This window comes from Marmota flaviventris, chromosome 4 (assembly GCF_047511675.1).
Source record: "Marmota flaviventris isolate mMarFla1 chromosome 4, mMarFla1.hap1, whole genome shotgun sequence".
Lineage (NCBI taxonomy): Eukaryota > Metazoa > Chordata > Mammalia > Rodentia > Sciuridae > Marmota > Marmota flaviventris.
Window position 1 is genome coordinate 87,358,967 of NC_092501.1, and position 17,842 is coordinate 87,376,808.

At 39.4% G+C, this 17,842-nt stretch overlaps 1 protein-coding gene across 3 annotated transcripts in view; it reads left to right on the forward strand.

The window, feature by feature from the left end:
* The window catches only part of Lats2 (large tumor suppressor kinase 2), a 73,726-nt gene that overhangs the window by 11,523 nt on the left and 44,361 nt on the right, over nt 1-17,842 (forward strand). For all 3 annotated transcript variants that reach the window (XM_071611340.1, XM_071611337.1, XM_071611338.1), the window contains exon 2: nt 1,252-1,791. In XM_071611340.1, coding sequence (XP_071467441.1) covers nt 1,453-1,791 — 339 coding nt within the window. In that variant the 5' untranslated portion in view covers nt 1,252-1,452. The remainder of the gene's footprint in view (nt 1-1,251; nt 1,792-17,842) is intronic.

A 17,842-nucleotide genomic window follows, 5' to 3' on the forward strand; every position in this document is an offset into this window, starting at 1 on the left:
CTGCCATTGCCTAGCATCAAGAGAGGACCATACTGCATATTGCTAGCTTGGGGAAAGATCCAAATTCAAAATCCCAAGTATGGTTTCTACTAAATACATATCGCTTTTGCATTATCATAAAGTAAAAAATTTTTAAGCCCAACCACCCTGAGACTTGACAGTACTGCAGATTGGATCACATGTATCATCTTACTCAGTACCATACTGCTCCAAGTCTGGTCTCGATGCATATCCCAGAGTGCTGAGTAAGGTAGGTTGACCAGCTCATCCAATTTGGCATGGCTGATAAATGACCAGAGTTGGCTGCTAAGGGTACTGTCAGGGAATTAGGCTGTATTTTGTTTTCTGAATGAAAGAACAGCAGAGTAGTAGATGAATTAGGCCTGGGGTAAATGCACTTCACCATGGAAAAGTGTCTTTGTAATGTGTAGCTCTGTATAAAGAGACCATTTCTCTGCTGGAGTGGTAACTAGTCTACACCAATAACTTATATGATGCAGCCACTTGTTGTTAATGTGGGCATGGTATACTCTGAGAATGAAATCGCCCAGTTCCTTTCCATGTAGGTATCAATTTATGCAAGAAAGATATTTTAATTTTGCTATTTGTGTCAAAATATTAAGTGCACACCTTGTAAAATTCAAGGAGGTCATTACCTTCAGTCCCATAATGCATCGTATGGAAACTTCTTTCTACTGCAATACAGGACATCTGTAATGTGACAAGATTTGTGTTGTCACAGGAAAGTTGGAAAGTTTCATGAGTAAAAGTTTCCAAAGATATGGAAGGACAATAGCCCCAGGTAGGTAGAGAGGTGGGTAAAGCCACAGGGTGAGGGATGTGGACCAGGACTTGAATGATTGTTAAGGGCAAACCAGAAATCCATGGAGAAAATTTAGCCCTAAATACTCAAGTCATGGATTTTAAAATGAAATTACATCATAATGAAATACTTAAAATGTGTTATCAATTGTTGAGTCTACTGTTCTTGCTCTGAGTTAGATATTTATGGAGATTTACTTGGTTGCAGACTACATGTTATAGGAAACACCTTGGGACATCCCCAGACGTCATGTGTTTTGATCAGAGCTAAAGAGTATTTTGGTCATATATGAAAGGCAATGCTGTTCTTTCTTATCTTCCCAGGTGGAATATTTCAAAGATCATTATCCATTTCTACAAAGTAGCATTAACATTATATGAAAAACCATAAGTAAACATTTTTTTTCCCCCATTTATTTTCTTTTTCAGAGAGTGATGGTCTTCAAAATGAAGACTCTGGAGAATTTTAAGTTCTCTATAGGAATTACAAAAATTGAAGGAAAGAAAATTTTCAAAAGGAAATTGTTTTGAAAAGTATGTTTACAACTAACTGATTCTATTGACTATTTTTTTAAATAATAAAATACTTTGAGAAGATTATATTTATGGTAAAAGGAAACTGGACTAACAATGAGGCCAAAGACTTTTCCTGCCACAACTTATTCTGGGAATAGCCGACAGAGACTACAAGAGATCCGTGAAGGGTTAAAGCAGCCATCCAAGTCTTCGGCTCAGGGGCTGCCCGTGGGACCAAACAGTGACACTTCCCTGGATTCCAAAGTCCTGGGGAGCAAGGATGCCACCAGGCAGCAGCAGATGAGAACCACCCCGAAGTTTGGACCTTATCAGAAAGCACTCAGGGAAATCAGATATTCCCTGTTGCCTTTTGCCAATGAATCAGGCACTTCCGCGGCTGCAGAAGTAAACCGGCAAATGCTGCAGGAATTGGTGAATGCAGGATGTGACCAGGTAGGCACAGACCTCCTCTGGCTTCCCCTGGGGGTGGTTACAGTGAGGAGCCACTTCAAGGATGTTGGGGGCAGCTAGAATCCTTCGGCAGCTACTCGAAGGCTATGAATTGGTTACCTCTCACTGAAGTGTCTTGAGGTTAAAAATCAAGGGCTCTTTTGTGTATCATTGAACAGTTCTCTACTTTGTCTCCAAAACAGTCCTTAGGTGCTTTTCTTCTCAGGTAAGATCCAGAAGTTTCTGAACTCTCCCTAAATTGTCCCGCTTGGGATTGAACACAGAGCCTAAGCATGCTAAGCATGTGCTTCACTACTGAGCTATATCTCCAGCCCAGTTCTGTTCTTAAGATGATGAGAAGGGCTTTCCTACCTCACCTTTTTTTCTGGGGTTTATTGAGGGTTATTCTGAGCTATCGTGGGGAAGGGATTAGCTTTCCTTTTTTTTTTTTTGTTTTTGGTTCATGTATTTTTAAACTCTGTTTAGGAGTATTGGTTAACATACATTGGCTCTTCTCTGTTTGCTCCTATTTTAAAAAACAGTTGTTTACACTGTTATGGGAGATGTAAGTATATGCAGAAAATAAGAAAAATCAGAAAAGGCTTAAAAAATCATCAAAATGTGGTGAATGGTATGCTTTACCTTCTCAGTTGCACCTTCATTAACGAAGATGGCATCAATTAGACATAAATACACAACTTATAGCCGTATTCTTATGCTTTCTTAACAGTGTACATACCTGAATAAAATACAAGTTGAGAATCAGGACAATATAAAATGAAACTAGTATCAAACCAAGTATAAATGTAATTAGTTAGAATGTAACTAGCAAAACTATGATTGTATTATAAAATGACTTATGAAAGCCAGCGCTTTATAATTCATCTGTCATTTTAAAAATCACAATTTTACAAAATAGAAATAAACTCTGTAGTTATGCTGCCTTGCAAAATTAGCTCAGAGCCAGGATGGCGTGAGCACTTTTAGTTTCCTAGAAATAACCTAATTATCTACCCCTGGCATCACAGTTGTAGGAAAAGGCTAAAAGTGTCATCTTTGTTTTCAAAGACAATCTCAAACCTCTTGTGTAGAACTTAACGGAGAAAACTGACACTTCTCAGATGATGTTTGTGAAACAAATCCTGCTATTTTGTAGGGGGCTTCCCTGACACTTGGGGATATACTGGGATTAACTTGTGTCTAGCTAGCATTGTTAGGTTGAGTTGCGTTTGTAAAGCACAGGATCATGAGTAATGTGGTGTGGAGTGTTTTAGCAGTGGAAGCTGACAGCAAAGGCATGACCTTGCTCATGGTAAAAGTATGAAGTTAAATATGCTGCCAAGTGTATTCCCAACAAACAAAAAGCAGTGGTTTGAAAATAGGAAAGGAGCAGTCCTAGGGAAACATTGCAATAACATTGCAGAGGGGCTTTCAGGCCAACAGTAAAGCCTAAAATCTTCTCCTGTAAATCAATTGCAAACAAAAGAGGCAACCAGAGCCCCGGTGTTCTTTTCAGTTGTATTTCAGCAATGAGAAAAAGAAACAAGTCAAGCAAATAATCCAAAGTACAGGTGGGATCTTAGGGTAAAATCCATTAATGATAATTACAGTGCAAGAAATAATGAAGTAATACTGTTTTTTAATGTGGTAAAATACAAGTACAGGAAAATTAAGGATCATGATACCAATGAAGTGTTCCCATCAACATTTAATTTATGTTAATTGTTAGTAGAAGGGGCTCCATTGCCATCTTTAATGCTCCTGAAATTATTCAGTCAGTTCGGTGTCTAGATGCACCTCCACCCATACCTTCCAACTCAGACAAGGGTGTATTTGCTTTCAAAAATTTTTAGTAGGAATTTCATTATGTGAGCCCGAATAATGTGAGGAAAAGATCAGTGGTGCCTCTGAAGCTGTGTGCATCTGTCGGATAAATCAGATTATTTGAATTCCAGTACAATAGGTAAAGAAAATTCCTACCTTTGTACCTTTCCCCCTTTGTCTCCTATTGTATTAGATGCAGTTTTACTTCAGAGGCAGTTTTGTTCTCCTGTATTTTAATTTTAAGTGCTAACTTTAAATCTCTATTCATCAGAGGGCAGTAAGTGCCTTGTTTTCCCAAGGTCTTGCAGGTGCTAGTGGTGACACCTGCTTTCACATGCAGTATCTTATTTACTTATGTGCATCTAGACATCTTTCCATTTTATCTGGACTAAGGCTTATTGAAAACATTCCCTTGACTGGTTGTGAATGAATGCTTTCTTTTTAACTTTTTATTAAAGTAAAATTTACATTTAAAAAATGTATAATTTGGGCTGGGGTTGTGCCTCAGATGTAGACTGCTTGCCTAGCATGTGTGAGGCACTGTGTTTGACCCTAAGCACCACTAAATAAATAAATAAATAAATAAATAAATAAATAAATAAATGTATAATTTGTAAGCTTACAGCTAGGTGAATTTTCATATTAAGCGTATCCATGTAACTAGCATGTATGGGTTTATTTTAAATGAAAATGTCTAAAAGTGAAAATTTCTGGAAAACGCAAAAGACTTAATTTTTTATGTGATGATATAATATATATATCAAATAATATGATATTCATAATCTTTTGCACATAAATTATTAAAGACTTGTAGAAATTCCTATAGGTAAAAGGAAACTAGGCTAGTAGGTTAATGTTCCTTAAGGGAAAGAGCTGCTCTTTAAATATAGCTTTGAGGAATTGGAATGTTAAGTTTTTGATTACAAATTTCATATTTTGTATCATTGAATACTTGCTATTGGCATAAGTAATCACTTAAATTTAGCTTTTACTTTACTGCCTTATAACATTCAGTTCTCTTTCTTCTTTTAATCTTCATGGTTTCGAATAATCATATTTCCAGGTTTTCCTCTTCAGGGTTTTTAAAAGCACTGAATTGATTTGCAGTGATGTTAATGTATGTAATGTTTCTCTGTTACACAGAAGCAGTGGCTTGTGTTTTCCAAGTGGGTTAACAGGTGGAGCACCTCCATGCCACGCTGCAGAGGTGTTGCTGAGCTTACTGTACTTAGGAGTGTAGGAGTATAGGTCTTGGGAGAATGAGGACCCAAAGCAATAGCTTCCAGGTCAGGCCCATGGCTCTGGAATCCCTTGGAATAGCAATGCAGTTTGTCAGGTTGTGTCCCCTAAAGGAGGACTTGGGTGAGAAATCTCTTCCAGATGTAAATACTTCCCACATGTTCTTGCTTCCCTTGAGAAATCAGCATGCTTTTTCTTCTCTTGACAACCTGCTTTCTGACCTTAGTGGAGTCTCCCTCTTGTCTGCTGAGAGGTGCCCAATTTGTGGCTCAGCATCCATATATTCCTGAATTTTTGTGTCAGCTGTGATTTTCCTAATCCTGATTTAGTCCACTTCTCTTCCACTTTATTGTATGTGTTTAAATTAAATCTTTAATGGAATGAGGATAGGGAACATATAAACAAAGTGGGTTTTTTTGTTTGTTTTTTTAAGAAAGAGAGAGAAACAGAGAGAGAGAATTTTAATATTTATTTTTTAGTTATCAGCAGACACAACATCTTTGTTTGTATTTGGTGCTGAGGATCAAACCCGGGCCGCACGCATGCCAGGCGAGCGCGCTACCGCTTGAGCCACATCCCCAGCCCCACAAAGTGTTTTTTTAAAACCAAATTTGGCAGAAGGAAAATAGCCAGTAATTGAGATGTACATTCAGAGGCAGCCTTCCTGAAAACAATGACCACTGCACCCAGGGAATCTGGGATGGATCTGGTTAATAAGCAAAGGAAGTAAAAAATGCATTTTTAAGCCAAAAGGGCAGAGAGAAAAAAAAAAAAAAAAACAAGTTTCTCCACACACTATACAAGTTCTTCTTCTGACAGCACTGCAAGGGGTTGTGGCCTGAGCCTCAGGGGCAGGAGGGTCTCGCATGGGAACTGCCCTGGGGTTTGCAGGTGCCTGTGTGCCAGGCACCATCCTAAGCACTTGCCAGATATTATTTCTTCAGAACTGCACAGCAGTCATTTGAGATGGTGCAGCATCCTGTCCCACCTGAGTGCTTGTGAACTGACCTGTGTGCAGAGTGCTTGTTACACTTGCTTATTACTCGTACAAAACAAGTGACAGTGTCACTGAGAGGAAGGAGTCAGTGTACTACTCTCTGAGGGTGGTCTTTCAGAGATCTGGCTGTGATGTATCCTGTGTTCACCATTGCCCTTGTTGCTGGATGGCTGCTTCTTTTTCAGGTTCTGTGTTTCCATTTGCTATGACTTCTCCCCCTTTCACTCATGTTCATTGGGGCATCCTGTTGTCATTTATCTCCTCTCTCATTTCGCTGGACCCATGCACAGAACTTGCTGGCTCTCGATGCCCTGTCTTGCTCCAGCTGCAGATTCTAGTCCACAGCACATACTCACTAATTTCCCAATACCAATGAGCTCTCTCTGATAAGGATGTGCAGTGGGCCTTCTCCCAGCTACCCCTTTCTACTTATTGATTCCCAAATGACTGTTTTAGTCAGCTTTTTCGCTGCTATGACTGAAGGACGTAACCAGAACAATCTTAGAGGATTAAAAGTTTATTTGGGGGCTCACAGTTTCAGAGGTCTCAATCCATACACCACAGGCTTCATTCCTCTGGGCTCATGTTCAGCACACTCCACTTGCCAGATACCATATACCCCAAAGCCATGCCCCTGATGCCACCCCCAGCCACATCCCACCTGCCTTCAGTCACCAATTAATCCCATCAGGTGATTAATTCACTGATTCGGTTAAGGCATTATCTTACACGTGAGGTTTTTGGGGACACCTCATATTGATACTGCCCATTATAGGTGACGAGTTCTGCTTCCTCACATGTTGAAGTTTGAACATTAGAGAAGCACGCCGAGGCAAGCTTATAGAGCAGGGTTTATTCTCCCAGGAGGGAGAAGGGGGCCACAGCTGGTATCCTGGTATCCCCAGAAGCAAAGTGTTCTGCCCTTTTTATATGTCCTAGGCTTCCTTTGTTCTCTTGCCTTCTTCCCTTGTCTTTCTCCCTCCTGCTACTGACTAGGCCCAGGATTGCTCAGTGGGATGGCCAAAAAGGTGGGAAACAGGTGGGCTGAAGGGAGAAGGGCAGTATGGAGCAGCCCAGAACACATTCATTAACTTTATAGCTCCCTGTAGGGAGGGGCAATTCTTGAGACAGGTTACCTGCTAGCAATAGGTTGGAGCAGGGGTAGGTTCTTGATAAGGGTGGAGGAAGGGCTCTGAAGGAATTAACATTTCAATCCCTCAGGGGACAGTCTTCCAACTTGCAGGACTCACTCAAAATTGGCCTCCTTGATCCGACCTGACTCAATTTACCTATCTATACTGACTGCCTGTCTAATTCTGGCTTCAATATTCAAACCATAACAGGGATTTTTTTTCCACGTATCAGTTTTGTTGGCTAGTTAGGTCCCCTCCCATCTTCCTCCTATTTGGGTTCTAGTATCTTAAGGCTCCATTTATTATTATTATTTTTTTAACCACTGGATCTTCCTTATGCTTCACTGGGAGATGAGCTGTTCCTATTTAGACTTCATAGCAACCTCACTCATAGGCAGTGGATACACAGGCCTTGTGTTGGCAAGTTGTTGTGCTCTTTCTTGTCTCACTTTCCCCCTGCTTGAGGACTGGATCCTGGAGGTTTATTCCTGTGTATCCTGAAGGCCTTCCAGCTGCTTCTCCGGGGCATGTGTTCAGTTAATATTTACTGAAGCAGGGCTGGGAATGTGACTCAGTGGTAGAGTGCTTGCCTAGCGTACACAAAGCCCTGGATTGAATCCCAGCAGAAAAATAAATTACTGAAGCAGAGATGATCCTTAACTAATCCAGGTGAAAGCCCTCCCCTCTAGTGTCAGACTTGGAATAGATGTTTTAGTGAAAGACAATTCTTATATTTATTCTGTTTAGTTCTAACAATATGCATTATTGAGGGCTGGGGTTTTGTCTCAGTGATAGAGTGTTTGCCTAGTATGTGTGAGGCACTGGGTTCAAGCCTCAGCACCACATAATTGTGTCCATCTACAACTAAAAATTAAAAAACAATATGCATTATTGAGAAAGACCTAGAGAAACATTAGCACTAAACTGTTGTTTTCTTTGTCTTGGCTGACAGGCAGAATCCCACCCCAGGATTGTTTCACTGAAATAAAGGTTTTTGCTAATGAAAAAAGATTTAGATAACATATACATTTCCTCTTCCTCCTTCCTCTGGAAAGGGAACCACTTTTTTTGGTGTGAATAATCACACTGCCCTGAAATACTAATAGAAGGAAGAAAGAAACACTTAGGTTTAGGAATGTCAGTAATTTAACAGGAAGTCATATCACAATGGCTTTTGGGTGTAGCAGTTCCTTGCCTTTTCCCCACTCTTTTTTTTTTTTAATGCCTTTCAAATCAAATTTGACCCTACAAAAGGTAAACTATCTTTTAAAGTAGGATTTAAAATTACCTTAGGGCTGGGGGGGGTACAGCTCTGTGGTGCAGTGCTTGTCTAGCCTGTCTAAGGCCCCTGGGTTCCATCCCTAGCACTGCAAAAAAAAAAAAAAATGTAAATAAATACATACTTTTTAAAAAAATTAAATTACTTTGACAATATACAAGCAGATTATACCTTTCTGTGTCCTACTCCCACTCTACAGTCTTTACTAGCTACTAAAATGTGTTCCTCATGTAGGTTTGGAAAATATGGAACAGGATAAGAAGAAAAGACTGCCTGCCTGTAATTCTTCACCCCAGATATGATCACTCTTAACGTTTTGGGTATAAAAGTGGCCACCTTTTTTCTAGTAAAAACGTGTACAGTGTTATATATTATAAAACAAGGTCTATATGTAATGTACACATCTATTTTTCATAACAGAATGCGGTTACATTGAGCATGTTGTTTGTGACCTGCTTTCTCCCCTGTCACCCTTGAGCACTCTTCTCTGTCAGTTCCCTCCCAAAGCCCCTCTGCTCTTTGGGGTCCAGGTCTCTGCCTTCACTCCTGAGATTGCAGTGTCTTCTGCCATCTCTCCTGCCCTTCAATCAGGCCTTTCCTGCTCAGCACCCTCCTCCAAGGAGAGTGCATTCTGGAAAGGGAAGATTCTGTCACTTCCCTTTTGGAAACTTCTCACTGCCCTTGGGATGGTGCTCTGGAGCCTGTGGCCTCAAGCCACACCCATCCCTGCCGTCCTGCCCTGTGACTTTGTCTGGTTCCCAGCACTGCCCACCCCCACCCCTACCCCAATGCCCATTTCCTCTTGATGGCTGTCTTCATGTCAGTGATTCAGAAAAGCCTTTTGATCTTCCAGTATAAATTAGACCCCTGCGCTCTCTCATTATACCTTAATTTCCCCATAATACTTTTTATCAGAACTTGTTGCTAAGTAATGGTGCATTTGTTGAATATCCACCTCCCTATAGTCTTTAAGTCTATGTGGTGGCAGCTTTGTTCTGGTCAGTATGCTCTAGGACCCAGATTCACAAGCTCTCAAAAACATGATAGCCGGGTGTGGTGGTGCATACCTGTAATCCTCATCAATTTGCCTATAATCCCAGGGTTTAGGAGGCTGAGACTGGAGGATTACAAGTTCAAAGCCAGCCTCAGCAATTTAGCAAGACCCTAAACAACTTAGCATGAGCCTGTCTCACAATAAAAAAGAAAAAGAGCTGGGGATGGCTCAGTAGTTAAGTGCCTCCTGTACCAAAAAAAAAAAAAAAAGCAGAAATGATTCTCCGATTTTGTGTAGTAGGCAAATGGCATATTATGAGAGAGATTCTTACTAAGTGTCCCGGCTAGACCCACTTTCTTTGTTACAATGGATTTTTGAGGATTGTGTCTTTTCTCTCCTCCCTGAGTTATTAACATTTGTAAGTGGTGCAAGTCCTAGGTTAACAATGGAATCTGCAGTTTTGGTGGATTTGCAAGAAAGAGCTGGGCATTCAGGCAAATGGACAAAACCTACTCCCTGGGGAGATGGACAAGCTGTGCAGGTACCTGGGAGCAGTGCTTTCTGGCGCCCCCAGCTCAATTTGCTGCAGTTTCTTGGCTGGTTTGGGAACAACTGGCTACCAGTCTTCTGAGGTGTTGTTTTCTGCTGCCCTTAGAGAGATGAATTCCTGGACTCTACAAGCTTCTCCCATTATCCATGCATGCAGTATAGATATTAGCATTCTCTGTGTGTGCCATTATGTGAAAAATGTTGAAAATCACAGATATGGTTTGTTTAACACCTGTTAGGTCACACCCAACAGTTTCCTGTTAAGAATATTATTTGCTGTCATGTGGTTGTAAGGTCCAAGTTGTACAGACAAGGTTAAAAATCACCATGACCTGGAACCTCAGCTTGATGCAAGGGGTAGGGTGTTAGATGAGGGGTTCTGGGTTTTAAGTCTTGGGTTTGCATGCAGTCTATTTGGGGACTTCTTTTTAAACTGTTTCTTTCAGAGCCAAACCATTTGTGGATTTACAGAGCAGAGGAAGAAACTAACAAGGAAGGCTAGGATTGTGGTTTAGTGGTAGAGCGCTTGCCTAGCATGTGAGGCACTGGGTTCGATTCTCAGCACCACATATAAATAAAGTGAATAAACAAAGGTCTATCGACAATTTCAATAAATAAATAAATAATCAAAAAAAGAAACCAACAAGGAAATTGAATTTTTAAATGTTGTCTAACAGTAATCTCTTTTAGAACAATTTTAAAAGAGTCATTATGCGTTTCAGACTTCAAAAAAAAGCCACATCAGTTAATCACAGTCACTAGCCAGCTTCTCTTTATATGGATATTAAAATCAAGTGACTGGAAGCATAATGCATCCACTATGAAATTTTTATATATTAGGTTTTACCAATCTTTGATTTCTTTATTTTGTTAGTGGCATATTTGAAAGAGAGGAGTTTTTTTTAATAATTATATTTTTCTAATCTTAAATTTTCTATAATTGACTTATTTTATTAGTGGAACAATTTGAATTTTTATGTGTTCTTGATGTCTTACTGTAGTGTGGGAAATGATGGGAAATTTCTCTTCCCACTTTACCATTCCCCTGTCCTTCAGGCTACCACAGCTTTTAAAATCTGGCCCTGTATGAGCAGTGGGTAATCTGGCCCTGGTACTCAGAGGTGCTCCAGGTGTTAGAGGCAAGCTGACCCTATGTTGAAATCCTGACTGAACTTGCTTGCCATGTCTCTGTCTGTCTCTTTCTCTCTCTCTCTCTTTTTTTTTTTTTTTTTGGTGGTACTGGGGATTGAACCCAGGGCCTTGTGCATACTAGGAAAGCCCTCTACCAGCTGAGCTATATCCCCCCCCCAGCTTGCCATGTCTCTTGAGAACTGAACTGAGCTGCCAACAGGCATACTACCCATAGGTAAAACAGGGAGGATAGCTGGAGGTGAGCAGGCAGGTGGCTTCCGTGTTCATGTGCACCGGGTGGCATCTCTTCAGTCAACATTCCAGACAAGAGGCAGGGGAAGGGCAGCAAACCACCACTGGAGCCCTCGCTTTTTGTCAGGGAGCTTCTGCCACACCTAACTGGCCAGGATCTGGGAGTCTAAAACAACCTTGTAAATGGATACTTTGATTGGGCACATGGCCATTCCTAACAAAACTGGGTAAGGAGGAAGAAAGGGAAGATGGCTCTTGTTAGAAACCATGGAAGAACTGTGTGTCATCAACCATGTGGCACCAGGGCAAATGACCTTCTTTCTGATTCTTGAGATTATTGGGGTAATGATTATTCCTGCCTCATGAGTTGTCCTGCAAACCCAAAAGAATATTTCTATGGTGGCTTATGTATATAGTTGGTACACAGAGATGGCAGCCAAACCCCAGCCCTGTGTCATCAGTGAAGTAGTCTAAGAGCTGGGTTTGGGGCACTATGGCATATTTTAATAAATAATAAGATTATTGTTCTCTTACCAGCCTCGCAGCTACTGGTTCCCTTTCCTACAGAAGTCACATGAAGAAAATATGCTTAAATTCGGGGAATGTGTGTGTCCTTGTGGCTTTGATATGTATTTGGGGTTATGACATTAGAAGAATTATTAATCATGTGATAGAAATAAAGGTTGTTTTGTACAAAAGTAAATGATTAACAGTGAAAATTTTCCCTAGCCAACAAGTAAACAGTCAATGTAAACTTGAAGCAACTTCATTTGATTTATAAAAGCTTTTATTCGGTAAGAGAGCCATAGTAAAACTGGTGGCATTGGCATCTAGGAGGCCCAAGAATGTGGCTGAGCAGAGTGGAACAAATTGGACTCTGTGCCAGCTGTCAGCCTCAGAGTAAATTAGAGGAGACCTCAGGGACACTGCATGTGGCTCTGTCACCTTTCCTTTCTGTCTCCGTGCCAAATGGCTTCATTGAACTCTGCTGTTTTGGTGTGTCCATTTTTTTCAGGTGTTTTAGGCTAGAAATATTTGAGCAAGAGGCCTCACCTTGTATCCTGGAATCTTGCTGTGATTGCTTCCAATCTGACATATTTGCATCTGTACCTGTTTGAGATTCCCTACTAGGGCAGCAGATAGCTTTCAGAATTTCCTTGGTAGTTTCATAATTCTTTCTAGACAGGAAGATGTGCCTTCTCTCTCTCTCTCTGTCTGGGCTTCTCTCTCACCCCACCTCTTACTCTCTCCCTCACCCTTTCTCTGGCACAAGAAATTCCTAACAGAGAGGCTGAGGCCTTTATCTTGGACTTGCCTTTGGTTCCAGTCTTCACTTCAGTCATTGTATTGATGGTACTTTCTCTAATACCTACTGTTTTTTTCCAAGTGATTTTCAAATCTGTCTTCTTGCTGCAAGAACCCTTCTCTATGCCTGGATTCTTCTAAATAGTCCACAATCCAATAATTCTTCAATAACCTTTTTCCAAATGCAGCTATCAACCACTCCTTGGTAACCACCACACTCTTCCTTCTGTGATCTGATCTCTACTTAGTAATCAAACTTCATTATTTCTCCTGTTACTGGTCCAGACCTCCTGCTTCATTTGGGTCTGCCTTTTACCTGCCACCAAGCTGTGTGACTTTCTCCTGCATTGTCTTTATTCATGCTGTCACCCCACATGAGCGTACCCCCCCACCCCCCAGCCAGCCATAGCTCCCCTTCCTATGAAGTCCTGCTTCCACCATCCTCTCCAGCCATTCAGTCCAGCTCAGGCTGAGGTCTCACTTTTCCAAATTTCTGTTTGTGTCTGTACCATTCTGGAAATCCTGGTGTGTCTACATGGGATCTTAAGAGATTTACTACTCCAACCCAGTCTTTCTACTATTAAAAAGATAATGTGGTCAGAATTACTGCAGAGCAAATGAGCATCTGAGTTTCAGCTAGAAGCTTCCTGGTTGCATTCACAGGACTTGAAAGAGAGACAGTTCTCCTGATATATTAAAATATGACATTCTCATGGGGCTGGGGTTGTGGCTCCATGGTAGCACGCTTGCCTAGCATGCCCGGGGCACTGGGTTTGATTCTCAGCACCACATACAAATAAATAAAATAAAAGCCCATCAACAGCTAAAATCTATTTTAAAAATGTAACATTCTCACATAGGAAATTTCATCCATTAATCCATTGCCCAGAAGGCAGTTACTGTTATTTAGTTATGTACATACTTCTTTTTTGGATTTGGTTAGTTTTTTGTTCTGGAGAATTTTAGAAAGTAAAACAGCATAGTGAAATGCCATGCATCACCTTACTTTAAACAGTTATCAGTACACTTTCTTGTTTCTTATGTCTGTCGGATGTTGTTGTTGTTGTTGGTTTAAGGATTGAACTTAGGGTGCTTAACCACTCAGCCACATCCTCAGTCTTTTTATTTTTTTAATTTGAGACAGGGTCTCACTAAATTGCAGAGGTTGTCCTCAAACTTGCTATCCTTCTGTCTCAGCCTCCCAAATTGCTGGGATTACAGGCATGTGATCAACTCAGTGAGACCCTGTCTCCAAATAAAAGACAAAGACTACCAAAACTGACACAAAAAGAAATAGAAAAGCCTAAATGGCTTAATTTCTATTAAATGAAATTCAAGAGACATAAATTATGTCATTTGCAGGAAAACAGGTGGAACTTGAGACCTTAGGTTAAGCAAAATAAGCCGAGTTCAGAAGGTCAAGCAAGGGTCCTATGTTTTCTCTCATTTGCGGAAGTTAGAGCCAGAAAAGGAATAGAAGGGGGCAGGGTGGCTCTCATGAAAATTAACAGGGAGCTCAATAGAGGAAAGGGACAAAGGGAGGGGAGGAGGGCAAGGAGGTGGAGGAGAGTTGGGGAGTGATAAGGCACAATTATGTTGTTACATTATGTGCATATACAAATATGTAACAACAAATTTCATCATTATGTACAACTATAATGCACCAATAAAACAAGACAAAAAACTAGTAAGTATGTTTAGCTACATAATTCTGTAAGACTTCAAAGCAACTGGTGTCCTGTACTTCATACCCACATCCAAAGCACAAAATAAATTCTATTCTAAACACACACACAAATAAATAAATAAAATTCATGATTCAAGTCCTCCTACAAAGAAAACTATGGACTCACATGACTTCACTGGTGAATTCTATCAAACAATTAAGGAAGAAATCATAGTAATCCTAGCTAGGCTCTCAGAAAATTAAAAAAAAAGGAATAGTCCCAACTTATTTTATGAGATCAGTATTATTCTTTTTTTTTTTTTTAAGAGAGAGAGAGAGAGAATTTTTTAACATTTATTTTTTACTTTTCGGCAGACACAACATCTTTATTTATTTTTTATTTGTATGTGGTGCTGAGGATCGAACCCAGCGCCGCACGCGCATGCCAGGTGAGCACGCTACTGCTTGAGCCACATCCCCAGCCCAGTATTATTCTTTTTTTTTTTTTTAATATTTTATTTTATTTTATTAGTTTTCGGCAGACACAACATCTTTGTTTGTATGTGGTGCTGAGGATCGAACCCGGGCCGCACACATGCCATGCGAGCGCGCTACCTCTTGAGCCACATCCCCAGCCCCAAGCCCAGTATTATTCTGATAACAAGACTTGACAAAAGACACTAAGAAAAACTACAGGCCAGTGTTCCAGTTATCTAATATAAATACAAATATTCTTGCCAAAATATTGCCAGTGACATTTAGTAAAAAGATAATTTGTCAAGACCAAGTAAGATATTATAAACATACGTGTTTAGTTTAACATTAGAGAATCAGTGTGATCTACCAGATCAACAAAATAAAAAGTAAAACTATTTTATCATCTCAATGGATAAAGGGTAGACATTTCAAAAAAATCTCTAACAGCCATTTGTAACCAAAAAAAAAAAAAAAAGGAAAAAGAAATCACCAAACTAGGAATAAAAAGAAACTTTCTGAATTTGCTAAAGAGCCTCTGTGTACAGTAACGTCAACATTTAACGTAAACAACAACAACTACCTTGCCTCTAAATAAGGCGTGTATGTCCATTTTCATTTTCATTTTTTTTTTCTTCTTGGTTTTGAGGATTGAACTCAGGGGCACTTGACCACTGAGCCACATCCCTAGCCCTATTTTGTATTTTATTTAGAGACAGGGTCTCACTGAGTTGCTCAGCACCTTGCTTTTGATGAAACTTGCTTTGAACTTGTGATTCTCCTGCCTCAGCCTCCCAGGCCACTGGGATTACAGGCATGAACCACCACACCTGGCTCCAATTTCTACTGAAGGTCCTAGCTAATGTGATAACCAGAGAGAAAATAAAAGTATACAGATTGGGGAAAAAAACTGTCTTTATTTGCATTGGACATGACCCCTTTTATAGAAAATTCTAATGAATCTGTAACAAAGTTTTACCAGAATTAATAGTGTCCTATAATAATTTAGCAAAGACACAGGATGTAATGTCAGAATACAAAAACAAACAAACAAAAAATCAACTTTTTTCCTGCATGCTAACAACGAACACTTGGAAATTGAAATTTTAAATGTGATTTCATTTACAGTAGCATTCAGTAGTATAAAATACTTAAGGATTGGGACTGGGGATATAAAGCTTAGTAGTAGAGCACCTTGCTTGGCATGCATGAGGCCCTGGGTTTCATCCTCAGCACTACAAAAAAGTAAAAAAACAAATAAAATAAAATAAAAGAACAACTTGATAAATTTAACAAAATATGTGTACTTAAAACTAAAAAACATTGTTGAGCAAATTAAAGATCTAATCCAAACATAATGGTGCCTGCCTGTAATCCCAGCAATTGGAAGGTTGAGGCAGGAGGATGGCAAGTTTGAGGCCAGCCTGAACAACTTAGCAAGATCCTGTCTCAAAGTAAAAGGCAGGCCAGGGATATAGATCAGAGGTATACTACCCCTGAGTTTAGTCCCCAGTACTGCAAAAATTAAATACACAAGTAAATAAATAAATAAAATGTAAACAAATGGGGAGATATACCATGTTCATGGATCAGAAGACTCAGTATTTTTATGTAGCATTGCAAAGAACCTAGAATATAAAAGTTGCCTAACCTCAAGACTTACACTAGTCAGACGAGTTTGAACTAGACTTTAGTGGAGAAGATTAAAGTTTCAGTAGTCAAGATAGCATGGGATTGGCAGAAGCAGAAGACATATAGATAGATCAATGGAATAGAATCCAGAAATAGGCACATGTCTACTATTTTAATTGATTTTCAACGAAACCAAGAAATTTTAATAAGGAAAAAAGGGATTTTTATTTTGTTTTATTTTTTGCTTTTTCAATAAATGATGCTGAGACAATTAGATACCCTAATGGATAAAAATTAACTACTCTTACACCATTCACAAGATTTAAGTCAAAATGGATAATAGCCTTAAGTGTAAAATGTATAACTATAAAACTTTCAGGAAAAAAGCGTAAGAAAAAAATCTTTGCAATGCTGAGAAAGGCAAAGTTTTTCTTAAAACCTTTTATTGTGGGTATGTGTGTGGTGCTGGGGATTGAACCCAGTACCTCGTGCATTCAAGGCAAGCACTCTTCCAACTGAGCTATATCCCCAGCCCTCTTATAACTTTTAAAATTGAACTAGACTTTTTCCAAAGTTAAAAATCATTGCTCTTTAAAAGACATCATTAAGACAAAAAGTCAGTCTATAGAGTGAGAAAAATATTTCCAACACAGTAGATTTGCATCTGGAATATATAAAAAGCTTCTTACAATTCAATAGTAAAAAGACAAAACCTTTAAAAATGGGCAAAAGATTTGAGCACACACTTCAGAAAGGAATATATAGGAATGGCCAGTAAGCACATGAAATGATAATCAACATCAGTTTTCATCAGAGAAAATGCAAATTAAAACCACAATGAAACTTCACTCCATACTCATTAAAAGGCTAAAATTTGAAAGTCTGATAATACCAAGTGTTGATGATCATGTGCAGTGACTGGAATTTTATTATAACTCAAGTTAAACATATAACTGCCATATGTCTCAGTCATTCTTCTCCCAGGTATTTATTCAAAAGAAATGTAAATGTATATAGAAGACTTGTGCATAAACGTTAAATTGTAAATGTTTATCAATAGTTGAATGGATAAATAAATTTTGTGTTACATCTATACCATGAAATATTATCTACCAAACTATGGAACTGCCTACACACACATAACAGCATGTATGGATTTCAAAATCATGCTGCATGAAAATGCTAAACACATCTGAGTATATATAGTAAGGTTTCATTTATATAATGCTTTAGAAATTGTAAGTTAACTCATAGTGACTGAGAGTGGATCATTGATTGCATAGGGAAGGGGTATCCAACTATAATGGATGCAGATAGTTTATTTCCATCTCCCACTTACTACACACTAAAGAAGGGTGGGGCATCAAGTGAAAGTTCCAGAGATTAGTATTGATCTCATGGGTAATCCTCTTTATGGCTAGTATTTTCAAAGTGGCTTAAGAAGGATTGTGCCAATTCTTGGGCAAGGGGAGTAAGGTGGAGAGTCTCTTCAAAAACATTGGGCAAAATCATGGTCAAAAACAAGCTATACTCTAAAAACCCTTGTGACTGGAACCTCTATTTCAGTCCAGTTCATACA